The sequence below is a fragment of the Ursus americanus genome, chromosome 23 (genome assembly GCF_024610735.1).
Source record: "Ursus americanus isolate L20-20 chromosome 23, mUrsAme1.1.p, whole genome shotgun sequence".
NCBI classification, from domain to species: domain Eukaryota; kingdom Metazoa; phylum Chordata; class Mammalia; order Carnivora; family Ursidae; genus Ursus; species Ursus americanus.
In genome coordinates, this window is record NC_142149.1 from 22409780 (window position 1) to 22427048 (window position 17269).

Below are 17269 nucleotides of genomic sequence, written 5' to 3' on the forward strand. Positions count from 1 at the left end.
CCACTGCAGTTAGTTCTAGCTTATTCATTATGGTGATTTTCTTTTTCCAGCGTTTTTAAGCGGGCACAGTAGATAGGTAGGGGAACAAGAGTAAGCCCGAGGTAACCACACTGCAGCCTTCAGGCCTTCGGGGTGGTCTGCCTAATTCTCAGCTAGTCCCCAGCTCTGTGGCTGGCACTGCAGACGGTCTCTGCCCGGCCCTTCGAGCCAATCCTCTACATCTGGGCCATTTGCTCCGCTGGATCTAATCCCAGGGGGAAATGGAAATTGCACTTATCCTCTGGCTCCCGGGGTGGCAGCTAGTACTTAGCTGCTATTCAGGATTATCCGGAGACCCCCGAGACAGATCTAGGGGAGTGGGGGCAACAGATCATTTGCAGCACTGTTTTTCCATATTCAGAGAAATCAATCGGTCATGTGCCCGATAAGTGCCGTCTTTTCATTTCTCCGCTTCCCTACCCTCCCTGGATCACTTCCCCTTACTCCATACTACCCAGCTGTGGGTCCTGCCGAGAGCACTTGCCTTCTCATTTTGCCTTAATCCAGGGCTCAGGCAAATAGGATGTGGCCAAACCTCACTTCAGCAGAAATGCTGCAAACTGATGTACATTTTAAGCCAAAAGGGTTGAGACTTAAGTAGTACGATCAAGAGTGGCTGGCTGCTTTGGACTAACCCACCAGTGCTGTCTCTCCCCTAGGCATACACATCTCGTTCCCGTAGTCTGCACTCAGCGGCTGTTGTAAAAACATCAGTTTTCCCCAGTGAGGACTGGTCTGTTGGCTGCTTTGCTGAAATGGTAGTTTCAGAGAGACTGAGGAGTTGGCTCTTCTTTTTTTAAAATTAACTTATTTGAGAAAGAGAAAGAGTAAGAGTAAGAGTGTCTAAGTGGGGAGAGGGGCATAGGGGGAGGGAGAGAGAGAATCCCAAGCAGACTCCCTGCTCAGTGTGGAACCCAACTTGGGGCTCGATCCCAGGACCCCGAGATAATCACCTAAGCTGAAATCAAGAGCTGGATGCTCAACCGACTGAGCCACCCAGGCACCCGAAGGAGTTAGTTTATTCTTGACCTGATTCTAGTTTCTTTGGATTCTGCTCTCAGGATAAGGTCAGAACAGATTAATCCTGGGGCGCCTGGGTGGCGCAGTTGTTAAGCGTCTGCCTTCGGCTCAGGGCGTGATCCCGGCGTTATGGGATCGAGCCCCACATCAGGCTCCTCTGCTGGAAGCCTGCTTCTTCCTCTCCCACTCCCCCTGCTTGTGTTCCCTCTCTCGCTGGCTATCTCTCTCTGTCAAATAAATAAATAAAATCTTAAAAAAAAAAAAAAAGAACAGACTCATTAAGTGACAGACTCATTAAAAGAAAATTCTAGGCTGGGAAGATAGAAAGTATGACAATTAAGGTCCTGTTTTTTAAGGGGCGCCCACACTGGGCTGATTAAAGTAATAGTACAAGCCAAGCTTGCTGCTGGTACAGAGTGATTTCCCTTGTCATACCTCAGATCACCCAGGACACACAAGCAGGTGAAGTCCCACACCCTCCTCCTGACAGCCCAGCTAGAGCTCAGAACAAGGAGGGGCGAGGTTGCTTCGCTCAAAACAGGTTCATATTCCAGTACATTTGCCTTACCAATGGGGGCTGGAAAGAACAGCCACCATCTCCAAGAGGTGCTAGAAATCAGGGAACAAAATCTTACAGATGGATTTCCCAAATGCATCACCTCCCCCATGGTCCCTGCCTCCTCCCAGGCTTCCTGGGACCACACTAGGACGCAGCTAATTGAGAACACAATCCAAAGGCTGAAGAATAAATGACCGCTTTGGATTTACATTCTTCTATGAAATACAAATGCTGATTAGGTGAGTCAGTATACGAGAAAAGACCCTGAATCTTCAATGAACACTAATTATGTTTCCCACATCTGGATTTCTTGGAAGCCACATCCCTCACAGTTCAGCCCATCTTCCACTTCTGCCCTCTGGTCTACTTCTAGCCTAAGCCCGGGGACAGGTACACAACCCACCACAGTTTGTCCAACACCCTGACAGTGTTTTATTTTAAACTCTAATCCCTGCATTGTAATTAAAAAGAAAATTCTGCCAGTTTGCTCCTGACAGTCTCTGCTGCAGAAAAAACAGGTATCCGAAACATACTCTCCATTGAGACTCGGAAGGTAGATATACAATTTAAAAAGGAAGAAGTAGTGGGTTCACGGCTGTATCAGCCACCCACCCACCTGGGTCCAGCCATCAGCCAAGGTTGCCAAGGAGACGGCTGGAAACACCCAAGCAGGACAGGAAAGGACAAAGGTAGATCTTTCTACAGCATGATGGAGAGATGATGGACTTCACAGCTCCCAGACTCCACAGCGTCCAGCCACCTCATCCCCATGCTTCAACCCTGGAGTCATTTTTGCAGGATAGCTGAAGCTTATGGGGCCACTCTCTGTGGCTCTTCATAGTCTTCCCAGGGTTTCAGCTGGGGCCCAGGAATCATCACCGTCTGAAAGAGCAGGAAGCTGAGTTACCTACCATCCTAGCCCATGACTTACCCAGAAGAGATTCACCCTCACCTCCTCCACGGAGGATGCCCCTTCCCTGGTGCTGCATCACCACCTCTCTCCACTAGGTGGAGCCCAACAGGAGTGGCTTAAGATGGCATAAGCACAGCCCCAGCTCTCTTAAATTACGCTTACCTTAAGGATGGGCTGCTTAGGGGGTGCCCATGGGGGAATGATCTTGCCATGCATTCTCCAGCTCCCATAGGGATTTACCAGGTGCTTTTCAAACACAACATACTCCAGGACATCCTTGGGCACATCTTCCTGTCCGTACATCAGCCGGCCAAACCGGTCATAGATGGCCAGAGTCTGCAAGGATGAAAGCAAATCTGGCCTGTTAGTACTCAGAGCTGGTTTTCTTGTTTTGTTTTTCCTTTCCTTTGTTTTTAATTCGTTTTTTATGCCACACAACCATTTTATTTTATTATTATTTTTTAAAGATTTTATTTATTTATCTGACAGAGAGAGAGCACAAGTAGGCAGAGCGACAGGCAGAGGGAGAGGGAGAAGAAGGCTCTCCATTGACCAGGGAGCCCGATGCGGGGCTCGATCCCAGGATCCTGGGATCATGCCCTGAGCCGAAGGCAGCCGCTTAACTGAGCCACCCAGGCGCCCCCCACACAACCATTTTAAAACAACCATAACAAAAGCTTTTAATGGGTAGAAAAATTTATTTCAGAATTCTGAATCTAGACTAAATAAGTGATGGACTACAGACACTTTACTCTTGGAGGGTTTTTGACTAGGGCTGGGGAGATGGGGGAGGATCAGGAAGGGTGCGAGAGAGTACGCTTACACCTGTCTTAGCCGAGCTAACATCTAGCAGTGGGTAGAGCACGTTGACTGAGCAAGGAAGACCACAGTGAACCTTTCCTTAGAGCCCAGTCTTGGGAAGCTGTCCCCAGGACTCCGGAGATAGGTACCCAACCTGAGAGTGCAGAAAAGCTAGGAAGAAAGCAGACGGGTGCCTCTACCTGCCGGGTGTGCATGCGGACAGTGACCTGGCCATATATGTTGCCCTGGTTCAGCATACTCGAACAGCGAACCTGAACCACCTGCGGTGGCTCTAAAGATTCTATGAAGCTCCAGCGGACGGTCTTATAGGTGATGTCCCAGACCATGTCCTGAGGGCAGAGGAGAACAAGGTCAACTGGGGTTTCCCTTTCCTTTAGGAAAGCTGGTGCGTCCTTCCACACCTGTTCTCACCTCCGGCAATAACTATAGCTATCGTGCAACATATCCCACCAAATGCTTTCTTGTGCCTGTTGTTTCTCTCCTTCCCAAGTTTTGATCAAGCTATTGCTTAAGCCAACCTCGAAATGACCCTTTTCATCCAAATCAACAACTCAAGACCCACCTACCTTAAGGAACCTTCCCCAAATCAGTGAAAACCAGACTCCAAAATGCCAGCTTATCTAATATACCATTACCCCCTACACTTTTTTAAAATTTTTTTCTTTTTTAAAGATTTTTTTTTAAGTAATCTCTACACCCAACACAGGGCTCGAACTTACAACCCTGAGATCAAGAGTTGCACACTTTACCGACAGAACTGGCTGGGCACCCCTCCCTTACACTTTTATAACCTGCTAGTTATTGCACATATATCTGTTGACTGCATATATGTTGTTTTATCCCCCCTCACCTGCTAGCACTGAAGAATGGGATTTCACAGGAACAGAAAGGCTAGCTTGCAAGGACCAGGGTCCATATGTGGACCACAGGGAGATGACGCTGAACTGATAGAAACTGAAGTTCTTCTTGAACCACAAAGTCCCCATATTGGGGCATGTCCCCAAGTACCTAGCAACCTGGTTAACACACTATGTAAGCCTCGTGAATGCTTGCTAAATCCTTTATTATACTGTAGGCACACATAGGGCTACCTAATATGGTCCACGCCCTGACCTCAGCCCCCATAGCCTGAGGTTTCAGTACTGCTCGCTGTGGGACTTCCTCCTTCCTCATCCGCATGGCCCTTACCAAAGTCCATGTCAAGTCAGTACCATTCAGTCAAAAACAATGGGACCTCAGCTTTTGCCTTAAACTTCCTGTACTCGCGAAACCAATCCTTCTTAAGAAACCAGAGGTGATGTCTAGAATCTGCCCATTCAGGCATCCCACCGTTCGAAGGAGGCTGAGGACCTACCGGAAAACAGTTTTCAGTTACCAAGGTATGAAGCCGGTCGTGGTCTGAGCTAAAAAAGAAAAAGATATAGATCACTGGCTGCTGCTTTATGATACCCCTTCCAAAAGTTGAAAATGACCCTCAAAAATGGACAATTCTTTTTACAAACATTTTTCTGCACACTTACAGTAAGCCAGGATTAATATACTAAGCCCTGAGCACACAAAGATGAACATGGTTAAAGGACCCTGAGCTCTAACTGCAGAGTGAAGTTATGTTTGAATCTCAGGAGCAGCAACAAATTCCTCGGAAATTACCGTACATTCTCAGAAGGGCAAGAGACCCCCCACAAATCTACCACAAAAAATCAAAAGCTCATCTCATCTCCTCTTACCACAGACACATCATCAATACCAACTGGATTGGCCTTGCACCTTATACTTTTTTTTTTTTTTTTTTAAATAATTTCTACCACCAACATGGGGCTCAAACTCACAACCCTGAGATCAAGAGTCACATGCTCCACTGGCTGAGCCAGCCAGGTGCCCCACATCTTACATTCTTTTTTTTTTTTTTTTTTAAGATTTTATTTATTTATTTGACAGAGATAGAGACAGCCAGCGAGAGAGGGAACACAAACAGGGGGAGTGGGAGAGGAAGAAGCTCACAGCAGAGGAGCCCGATGTGGGGCTCGATCCCATAACGCCGGGATCACGCCCTGAGCCGAAGGCAGACGCTTAACCACTGTGCCACCCAGGCGCCCCCCCACATCTTACACTCTTATCTGTGAGCTTAGCCAAAGATAAGCAGCTGTCTTTTCTGGTTCTTTCCTTCCAGCCCACCCCACATCCGCCAGTCTTTACTGCTACCAGAATGACCCAGTCACACTGATTCTATGCAGTAATAGTAAGAAAACTGACGGCAAACCCCAAGCTCCTGGACATACAGGATTTTAGAAGGTTCCTAGCTGAGGGGTTTCAAATAAACCTAAGATCAGGCATGAATTAGTGAATACCTTTCAGATACACATTCAGGACTTTTCCCCCACAGTTTAATACCTCCTGGGAAGTTTAAATCTTTGTTCCTTCAAACAGTCCTGTCCCTAATCCCAGAGTGGGTAAGGGATTAGTTCTGTCCACGTGCTTCCCTTGCACCTCTACTCCTAACAGAAAAGGTCATTTCCCCCACTGTAGCTCTAGACTAGACTAGACTAGACTGGACTAACCTGAGTGGTGATGACAGCCACCATGACCACCGGGCCTGGCACCTCCCAATGAACTCTTCCTCCTCACTACCCTGGCCTAGAGATGTTCAGTAGAAATAAATTTCCTTGTCTAGGAGTTCATTTACCATTTACAATAGAACTTACAACGGAAAATAAAAGGAAGACATCTGTTTCTGGCAACATAATGGACTGAGCTCATGTGAAACTACTCCCACTATGAACATCTAGAAATGTTGGACGGAATATAATACACACAAACACAGATACATTTTAAAATGCTCTAGTCCCCAAGAAAGGTAAGTTTCCTAGATGCTAAAAGGAAAGAGAACTAAAACCAGAATGGAAAGAATACAACCTGACATCATGACAGCATACGGGGTGATTAAAGGGAGGTAGAAATAGGATCTGATGGTTAGGAACAGACTCTTCCTAAACCCTTGAACCCTCAAAGAGCAGGGAGTTGGAATTGAGATCCCTGCACAAAGCTCTGACCCTCAAGTGTCCTGTACCTGCAACAAAGGAAGATTACAAAAATAGTAGAGAGATAAAGCTTCTCTCTAGGGCTGAGTGGCAGGGGACTAAAAAAATTAAAGTCCTAAGCCCACGTTATACACAGATGTGGACACGGAATTTATGATACCTATATGATGTAAGAATTCCTAAGATAAGAAATTAACATTGAAAACTGAACCTGGGGCCGACTGGCTGGCTCAAACACACACCTAGCCGTATCTAGGTCACTCTAGAACTCTTAACCAAAGGAAAAAAATCTGTGCCTAGAATAACAGCCACTGAAAACAAAACAGGTATAAGATAGAATTCACTTACTTGTTTAGACAAAGGTGAGCTTCAATAAAAATATCCTTAGCTTTTTCAGGGAAGTCCTTTATTTTAAAATTGGGATCATGTTCTCTTATCTTCCGGATTCTGTAAAATTAAGTATGAGAATAATTTCTTTTTTTTTTTTTTTTCGTTGTTTAAGCAAGCTCTATGTGGGGCTTGAACTCACGACCCCGAGATCAAGAGTTGTATGCTCTACCAACTAAGCCAGCCAGGCACCCCAAGAATCATTTCTAAAGACTTCATATAATATCCATAATTCATAGCTATGTTAACTGTCTTTAACGTCTGTCCACTTATTCAATCATCGTTTTCTGAATGTGCCAAGTCCTATAAATTCGACCTTCTAACTCACACTTAAATCATTCTAAAGAAAGACCAAGACTTCTCATTGTGAAATTTCATAATTCTGGCATCAAAGAAAACATCCTATAAGCACTAAGAAAGAAAACACAAGTTTTACACAAAGGCTCAAGAATCAGAATGACATCAGGCTTCTAACTAACAACATTAGAAGTTACAAAGACAATGGAGCAGCTCTATTAACTGAGGAAATTATTTTTAGCTCAGAATTGTACACCTGGGCAAATTATAAATGAAGTGGGAGAGTAAAAGAGTGTTTCTTAGACTTGGATGATCTCACGTATCTACTATGCGCCCTTTCGCAGGAAGCTGCCGAGGAATGTTCTCCACCAAAATAACAGAATAAACCATGAAAGACAGACATAAAATCCAGGAAATAGGGAATACAACACCAGAGGGACAGCAGGAGTTATCAGGAGGATGAGAGAAGTAGATCCCAAGATGTACAGTGGGCCTGAAGAGCAATCAGTCCAGATAGAAACAGGTAAGAAAGGTCCAGGAGGGATTTCTTCTTGAAGATGAAATTAATAAAATACTTAATGTTTTCAATGCGCTGAGAAGAAATTTATACAACTAGAGGCTCTGTAAGCAAATGAGAAAAACAAAAACAAAAACACACTTAACTCCAAAAAAAAAAAATAATACGCAGGAAAAGTCATGACCATGTACTGCACGACTCAGCTGTCAGCAGTATTTTCATAGTTACAATAATGTAAACAGAGAATTCTAATCTCTTCAAAGTGTTAAATATATTGGAGGATGAGAAATACTGTAACCAACGAAATTTATCCCAGGAATGCAAGGTTGGCTTAACATTCAAAAATCCATTAATGTAACACAACGTATCAATAGAATAAAGGACAAATATCACATGATCATCTCAATAGACACAGAAAAAGCATTTGACAAAATCTGACACTCCCTTCGCTCTCTTTCCACCTTAGAGCCTTGCTTGTGCTGTTGTCTTCCTAGAATGTTATTCCTCACTACACCCCTCTACCTAGCCAACTGCAAGCAATCCTTTAGGTCCCAGCTTTAAATGTCATTTCCTCAGGGAAGCTTTCCCTGAACTCCCAGATCAAGTTATCTTTCCCTGTCATGTGATCCCACAGCACTCATACTTCACCATACCTGTAATTATTTAATTGTGTGCAATCAGTATTTAATGGCTGTTTTCCTCCCCTAAATGATAACTCCATGATAAAACCACATGTGCTGTGTTCATCATCATGGACCCTACCACCAACGAGGTCACAGTCCCAGAGAGGAATACATGAGAGGAAATCATCGCAGTACAATTATTGGAAATAGTAAGTGCACAGTTAGAATTACAGTAAAAGCAGCTCGAGGGAGATGGCTTAAAAGAGAAGGCTTAAAAGCAGACATGATGCTCAACTGGTTCTTGAGAAATGCGTTGGAGTTATCAAGTAAAGGAGTAGAAAAAAAGACATTTTCAAGGCAAGGGGAAGAATGCACAAAGACACAGAGTCACAACACAATACTGTCAAAGAACTGGCAATTAGTTTGGAAATGCTGAAGTTTAGGACGAGAAAAGTGGAATAAGAAGATGACCGTGGAAAGGAAGACAAAAGCCAGATTTACAAAAAGCTGTGAATACCACTGAAGTCTGGATTTTATTCTTCAGGTAACAGGGAACCAGAGAAGAGGCTTAATGGAAAGGTGATATAATATCTGTATTTAGAGAAATAAATTATGGCTACATGAAGAATTAATAAAGACTAAATATGCTTCTACACAGAAATCTATAAACAATCCCACAGAACCGCTGAATAGTAAATACTAAATGTTCCCATCCTTTCAACTAAAAAAGAGACTACGAAGGTTTTGGCTTCTGCTCCTTAGTTAAGACCTAGTTAGCTCCATAAAACACGTCTGTCTTTTTGACCCTTTTTGGCTTTTTACTCTCTATAGTTAAACTTTAAGGTACTTCCCATATAAATATGCTTTTATTATTATTTTAAATTTTAAAATATGTGATCAAAAAAGTGTTCTACAAACTTCCAAGTCACCTCCCTGATATGACAAAAATACCAATGAAGGCTGAGAGGCTAAGAATCAAAAAGCCCATATTCTTCTACATTAACTAAATTCTACTACAGAGAAAAATATATTGTCAAGTTATCAAAGGAGTTATGTCCAACCCAATGCACCTAAGATGGCCTGCCTGGAACAAAGCAGCAACAAGATATTTGTGTTCTAATACTGATTTCCAGTTTTCTCCGACACCTACGACAATTGTGATGCCACCTTCTTCTTCAATCGCTCACTTCTCTGTGCCAGTCCTTCCTTCCCAAGAGATGACAAGCGAGCATCACCTTCTGGAGGAACATAGGCGTCAAAGATACCAGCTGTAATGAAAGAAGAAAAGAAGGGGTTCCTGGGTGGTTCAGTCGTTAAGGTCCGCCTTCGGCTCAGGTCATGATCCCAGTGTCCTGGGATCGAGCCCCATATCGGGCTCCCTGCTCGGCGGGGAGCCTGCTTCTCCCTCTCCAACTCCCCCTGCTTGTGTTCCCTCTCTGTCTCTCGCTGTCAAATAAATAAATAAAATCTTAAAAAAAAAAAAAAAGAAGAAGAAGAAGAAAAGAAGTCATTGAAAAACTGAGGAAAAAGTCATCTTGAGGTCATATAAAATTGAGAGGTACATGGCTATAAAGTAGACTTCCACACAGAGGGAACTATGTTACATTAGAAAAAGCAGAATAAGATACTTTAAGTCTTCTCTCAGACCCTCAATTTCTTCTTGTACAAAATGGAGAAATTTCACCCTTGCCTTCTGAGAACAGGTGTGTAAGCAAGATCAAAGATGACCTCAAGAGAGGCGCCTAGGTGGTTCAGTCGGTTAAGCATATGAGTCTTAATTTTGGCTTAGGTCATGATCTCAGGGTTGTGGAATCCAGCCATAAATCGGGCTCTGAGCTCTCTGGGGAATCTGCTTGAGATTCTTTCCCTAAGACCCTCCTCCCACTCATGTTCACATGCATGCTCTCTAAAATAAATAAATAAATATTTTAACAATATAGTATACATAAAGTAAATCATTTTGGGGGCTGAGCTGATTTTGTAGTTAGTTAAATACAGTCAATCATAGTCCAAATCATTCCATTTTCCAGAATATCTCTGACAGGAGGAGATTCGGCCAGGGTCTCAGAAATACCATGCCTCACCTGTACAGGCCAGATGTAAGGGACGCTCCAAACGTTCTGGAGGAATGACCAATCCTGCTTTCCGGGCAAATTCCATAAACTCCTTTTCTGAATTGAATTTGGGTTTATAAGCAGGAGGTGTGAAACGTTTCTTAGTTCTCACTGGAACTACAACTGTGGACTGAGTCACCAGGACTGGCTGTAAGAAAGGGAAAGGTTAGGATAAAGGTGACCTGGAAAGAAATCTATCTTGAACAAACTCAAAGCAAAGATAGAAAGGGCACATCCAAAGAATGACTTAGGAACAATTATAAAGCCACATATCAGGGGGGAAACACTCATGGATGTCTTAACTAGAAGCCCCTAAGCAACCTTTACTAACACCACTCAACATTTACTAAAGGCTTTCCTCTGGTACGTTCCATAGTACACGACTATGCCAAGTCCCAGGGATGCAGAGTTGATTAAAGCAAGGCTTCTGCTTTCAAAGAACCTTCAGTCCATGGGGAACTGAAACATCAACCCAACACTTAAAAGAGAGGAATGCTATTATTAAAGCGTAAGAAAAGTCCTCTTCTTGGCATCTCCTTATATTTACTCGGATTACATCCTGCTCATTCTATTGGGAGCCTAACTGTAAACTTTATTCTGTCATTCTAGCTCCCAAAAGATCAATAACGTCTTTAAAGGCCAGACCTCTTTTCTCTCTGATCGTGAGTTTTGCTCAGTCAGGTACACTGACAATATGAGACTCCCTCCTTTCTAACTGTTCAATTTAGAGCATGCATAAGAACCATGGGGAAGCAAGCCCAGCTTCTAAACCATGACTTCTTTCCCCTTTAATACCTCCCCGCCAGACAGACCCAGAGCAAACTGTAGAAACTTCATCCCCGAGAACTTGCTTGTCCTCGTGGCCTTTACGGGCTCTCCGCACGCCGCCACTTAGCTTAGTAGCTGGGTCCCGTGGACCACAAACTCTTCCGTAACTGGGTGTGACTTGTATCGTCCAAGCCCACGAAGGACAACTGCAAAGCGAGTATTCCCCTCTACTCTGTGGTCCTCCTCCAGCCTCTAGAATCCTACCCACCCGGTCCCTACCCACCTGACGAGACCACCATCCTAAAGCTTTGGATAAACAAAACAACCCCCGCGGCATGGGGGCTGCCATTTTGTTCCCGCAAAGGCCGCTGGGATGGGGACTAAGAGTTAAGGGCCGAGGGCACAGGAGAGGGCGCATAGGGGTGGAGCTTCCCCGGGTGTGGAATTTTCCAGGGCGCGCGCCCTCCGCGAAAGTGTGAGCGGCGCGAACGCGCTCGTGCGCGTTGTGGGGTGAATGGGTGGGTAGAGAACGGGCTGCGCGCGTGCGCACTAAGAGGCGTTGGGGGTGGCGTGGAGCGCACGGCTGTCACGCGCCGGAGAGCGCTGGAGCGCGAGCTGCGCCTGCGCTCCAGGCCTTCTGGCTGCTAGGGGTTGCTGCATTCTTGTAAGATTGGGGTGTTGCTGCACCTTGCTTGCATTCCCTGAAGAATGAAAAGGTATTGCCCTTCGGAGACAAATGTTTTTCTTCAGTGCCTACTTTGGTCACAGAGAGAACGAAAATGACTAGTTTCTGGATCTGTATCTGACCTCAATATGCTGTGTAACCTTAAACACCGCTACTTTTCCCAATCTGAACCGTGGGAAGAAAATTCTTACTGTCAAATTAAAGAGATTAATGCCTACAATGTTTATTAAACAAACATAATACTGTGTTTTTGAAGAAAAAGACATATGGACTGACAAAAACATTTCTTGTTTTCCTTTTGGGAAAGAAGCACGGGTTTATTCATAACACATGATAGCTTATACTTAGAAATGTTTACCAGGTGCCAAGCAATTTTCTAAGCTTTTTGCATATATTAACTCAATCAGCCCTCACCACAAACAAGAGTAATACTCTTAGGTATGAGGTTGGGTCACAGAGAAATTAAACACGTAATGTATTTAAGGTCACACGGCTAATAACTGTCGGAACTGGAATTCAAATCCAGGCAGACTGAATCCAGAAACCATGCTCTAATTACTATGCTGTACTGCTTCACGTTCAGTTGTTAAAGGATTTATGATGTTGGGATCATCCTGGAAAATCCAATGCTGTAATCATTCCTGAATGCCAAACACTTTCCACACTTAGCTGTAGGTTCTTATCTTATTCCGCCAATTCGTGTTTATTGAGCACTTACCTAGAGTATTTTGCAATGAGTTAAGAGCTTGTGGTATGCACATACAAGAGCTTACAGGCTGGAATAGAACTGTCATGAAAGTCCAGATAAAATGCTATGGACTATCAAAGGAGAGCGATTACTTTTGGGTTTCAGGATTGCCTTAAATCTCAGCTTCTCAATTATACTGTAAATTATTCAAGGGTAAGATTGTTCCTTCCAGCCACAGCCCTGAACTTATAGCCTGACACATTAATAGTGACATGCAATTAGGTGCTATATGTATGTGTTAAAGAATGTATATTATTATGCATTTAACTGAGAGCGAGCTCTTTATTTCTTAACAGACTCTATGCCCAGAAAATAAAATGCGATTTTTTTTTTTTACTGGTCTCCCTACCAAAGTGAGGAAACTCCATTCCATGATGAGTCGTTATTAATACAGAATACTGAGATGGTTGGGGCGCCTGGGTGGCACAGCGGTTAAGCGTCTGCCTTCGGCTCAGGGCGTGATCCCAGCGTTATGGGATCGATCCCCACATCAGGCTCCTCCGCTATGAGCCTGCTTCTTCCTCTCCCACTCCCCCTGCTTGTGTTCCCTCTCTCTCTGGCTGTCTCTATCTCTGTCGAATAAATAAATAAAATCTTTAATAAAAAAAAAAAAGAATACTGAGATGGTCTATCCGAGATTATCTCCTCCATCACTGAGTTTTATATTGGCTTTACATGGTAGCCAATACATCCCAGATCACCTCTGTCTGCCCTTTGATCAGTTTCTTTCTTTTTTTTTTTTTTTAAGATTTTACTTTTCTTTCTGTTTTTTCTTTTCTCTCTCTCTCTTTTTTTAAGGTTTTATTTTTAAGTAATGTCTACACCTGGGGCACCTGGGTGGCTGAGTCAATTAAGTGTCTGCCTTTGGCTCAGGTCATGATCCCAGTTGTTGGGCTCTCTGCTCAGTGGGGAGTCTGTTTCTCCCCCTCCCTCTGCCTGCAGCTCCCCCAGCTTGTGCACTCTCTTTCAAATAAATAAATACATAGATATCTTAAATAAAAAAAAAGAAAGTAATGTCTACACCCAACATGGGACTTGAACTTACGACCCCTAGATCAAGAGTCACATGCTCTACTAACTGAGCCAGCCGGGCACCCCTGTGATCAATTTCTCAGGGAATGCAAACTTATTCTATATCACCCTGGATGAAATAATAAGGGGAGTTGATAGCAATTAATTCATTCTGAGAGGAATCATAAGTGGGACTTTTTAAATAGCTGCTCATTTGGAAAATTCATATTATCTTCCTACCTCATTAACTCCCTGGAAAATTGGGAGCTGTCTGTCAGAGAAATAACACCAAACACCGAAAGGATATTTTTGAATCCTACAACCCTAGTAGTTCGCATTTCTAAAAAGGCAAAATAAGAGCAACTAGAGGAAGGAGTAAGGTTGTTGGGAGCTCAGCCTTGCAAAAAACAGTCTTGCACTTAGTAGATACTCAAACATTTATTTATTTTTAAGATTTTATTTTGTTTATTTATTTGACAGAGAGAGACATAGCAAGAGAGGGAACACAAGCAGGGGGAGTGGGAGGAGGGAGAAGCAGGCTCCCGCTGAGCAGGGAGCCCAACGAGGGGCTTGATCTCAGGACCCCGGGATCATGACCTGAGCCAACCTGAGCCAAAGGCAGATGCTGAATGACTGAGCCACCCAGGAGCCCCTCAAATATGTATTTATTCAATAAATGGATGAGTGGAATCCCAGATGGGATATGATAAGGCAGAGAGCAAAGTTGATTTCCTGTTTCTCCAAATACAGGGGGTTCCTGGAATCCCTTGTTTTCCTATTGAAATTTTTCAATGGAGCCAAAGAGGTTGGGATCTCCCTTGAGCAGTGGGACATGTACTTGCATTTTTTTTCCTCCTCCCAGTGGCAGATGACATCAGAGATTGGAACTTCTGCAATTGTGCCTGGTGACCTACATTCTAGGAGAAGCACAGTTGAATTGAACGAAGAAAATCCTTCTGGAGAACTGGAAGATTCTGATTACAATATTTATTGATTACAGTAAACAATGTGATACTTGGATTGGAGCAAGTAATAAGCTTGCCATGTGTTTATATTGTACTTCCCTCTCTTGAGTGAAAGCATGAAAAGCAAAACAAGTGAGTTGTTCAAGATAAAGTGACAGAGGAAACCAAGATTTCTGACTTATCAAGAAATGTTCCCAACTAATCTTTAGCTAACAATGTTAGCAAAGCTTCCCTGTCATTCTGAGAGTTAACAGTCTACAGATTTCACATAGTACTTAAGAACACTATAGTGCCTGAATTTAATCTTAGCTCCACCCCTTTTTCTTACCTATAGAAAGGGAATAATTAAATACCTAAATCACAGGGGTGCCTGGGTGGCTCAGTCCTTAAGCATCTGCCTTCGGCTCAGAGGGGAACCTGCTTCTCCCTCTGCCCCTCCCCACCCCCTCCCGCCCATACCCTACCTATCTGTCAAATAAATAAATAAATAAATAAAACCTTTAAAAAATAAAAATAAAATAAATACTTAAATCATAGAATTGTTAATAACTCATTAAATGAGCTAATGCACGTTCCCACTCTGGTTAGTTATGGCCGCTGCTCCCAAGCCTCGTGTTGGTCCCGGAAGGTATACACAGAGCCTAGCAGAGTCCTGGTAAGTGTAATTGCCCTTTGTTCTGGACACAGGCAACATCCCTGCCCCCAGAGTCCATCCCAGGGCACTGTCCCTAAAGCAAGGATATGACACGATGTGTCCCTTAACCTGGATATGAACTGGAAATCCTCAGGCGAAGCCCTGTGTGTTAGCTCTTTTCCCCTCGGTGTCGGTTTTCACCTCTGTTGAAGCTAAGACCACCAAAATGCAGGTAGTTCCCAAGAAAAGTGACCTTTTCTTTCTGTGCTGCCCACCTTCTGCTGGCTGTTCTTTCTCATCCATCCTCCGCTCATCCCCGCTGCTGAGGACAAAGGCCGTTTCCTTTTACCTTTTTCTACCCGCCTCAGACTCTGTATTTCTAAAGGTATGTTTAGGAAGAAATATTGCTCATCGGGCTCCTCCAGAAAAGAAGCCCCTGTATCCTGCTGTTCAAGCTCGATCTAGGAGTAATACCTTGCCTCTTCTTGCTCCCCTTTCACCCCAGCTGGCTAAATCAAGCAATAATCCTAAAAGGGAATTTCAGGCTATTTGTGACTTACCCCTCTACCCGCACCCCCCCCCCCGAGTGCCACGTTCAGGGAGGAGAGGGTAAAGCCCCTGGATCAGAGTAATCTGTTTCTAACCCACTTCCGTGCTCAGGGATTACCTCTGCAGGAGGAGGGAGACAGAAATATATCGAACACCTTAGCGTCGGGAACCCGGGGAAGACGCCCCAGGAGGGCTGCCTGGAGGGCCATAAGCATAGGGTTCCGGAGCTTGGGAGCCTATTCCCCTGTGCCGGGGCACCCTGGGGAAGGGTCCACAAACTTAAAAAGCAGTGCCTAGAGTAATGTTTAGCAATAATTGGCACTCTATACACGTGATGAACAAAAGAAGGCAAAGTGTACAGATTGCGGGCGGGAAATAAATTGTGGGCAAAAGCAATTCCCTGATCATACATACAACTTCATATCCTTGTATGCACACTGACTTACGGCTAAAATCAATCAACCCACAAATAGGGGAGCATGATGAAGTGGAAAGAAGGCAGGGTTGGGAGGCAGGAGACAAGGATATAGCCCCACCATTGCTGACATCGACTTCCGCTGTGGCCTCAGGCAAGTCATTTGGTGTCTCTGATCACTAATTTTGCCCATTAAAAGAAAGTCACTTTCTAGAGCCATTAAAGCCAAAGTCCCATGCGCTGTGTACTGAGCTCCTATTAATAATGTAAAGGTCTGCGTTCTTTATATACCAGCGAGGACTCCCTTTAGAGCCCCTGTCAACCAGGAGCTCAGGACCCCTCCCCTCCAGCCTGGATTCTTTCCTCTGCCCCCCACAGACCCTGACATAGAAACATGTATCTTCCCGCTGACCATTCTTCTGGGACGCTCTCCAGGGACTGAATGAGGGCTTCCCTCCCAGCAGTTTGGGGTTGAAGCCAGGGAAGCTGTGTGAATGCAGAAAACTTCCACTAGAGGGTACCAAGGCTGCGCTGGGATCTCAGGCTGCGGGGAGGCCTAGCAATCCTAACTGTTGCAGGATTTTCAAATACCTATGTTCAGAGATTTAGAGATCTCTGCTCACTGTTCCTTACCTGTTCTGCACCTGCCTGCTCCTTGGAAGGCTTCAGAAGCCTCCACTCCTTTCACATCATTTTGATTCGATTTGACTTCAAATCGAAGGCAGCTTGGGGTAGCGGAATCCATGAGGGCTCTGGCAACTGATACAGACCTGGACCCACCACTTCCAAACTCAGTGCACCCATCTGTGAAATGGGGATCATAGAACTGACCTCGTCGGACTGCTGTGAGCCCTGAGTGAACTCACACAGGGAAACGTGACTGGTAGACAGTAGGTGACTAACACTGCTCTCGCCCTGGAGGAGAGTTCTAAGAATTGCCACAAACTGGAAATGGCGCTGAGGAAAAGAGAGATGGATTTGTCAGAGCTGAGTACCTCCAAACGAGAAATGTCACCATTTGCCATTTTGCTTGGAGGCTTGCAGGTTTCCAGGCAGGTGCTGCTGGGTCTTCCTCAGGCTTAGCCCTCAGTCGCGTTCTAACTACAGCCCCCTCCCCAAGACTCCCGTGTCAGCCCTCGGTTCCCTTCTGCCCTCTTGTTATCCT

General features: G+C 44.5%; 1 protein-coding gene across 3 annotated transcripts; it reads right to left on the reverse strand.

Annotated features, from left to right (window-relative positions):
• Window positions 1-2025: 2025 nt before the first annotated feature.
• Window positions 2026-11533, reverse strand: MRPL45 (mitochondrial ribosomal protein L45). Of its 3 annotated transcripts, none has more exons than XM_045813777.2 (8): window positions 11381-11533; window positions 10300-10477; window positions 9366-9483; window positions 6740-6838; window positions 4708-4756; window positions 3533-3682; window positions 2694-2867; window positions 2026-2500 (listed from the first exon to the last, which is right to left on the reverse strand). In XM_045813777.2, exons 1-8 carry the CDS (start codon window positions 11513-11515, stop codon window positions 2429-2431), a joined length of 975 nt encoding a protein of 324 aa, XP_045669733.1. In that variant the 5' UTR covers window positions 11516-11533; the 3' UTR covers window positions 2026-2428. The 3 variants fall into 3 exon arrangements, with proteins under 3 accessions (XP_045669733.1, XP_087710586.1, XP_045669734.1); XM_087854460.1 differs by lacking the exon at window positions 11381-11533 and adding an exon at window positions 11142-11327; XM_045813778.2 differs by lacking the exon at window positions 6740-6838.
• Window positions 11534-17269: the final 5736 nt, after the last annotated feature.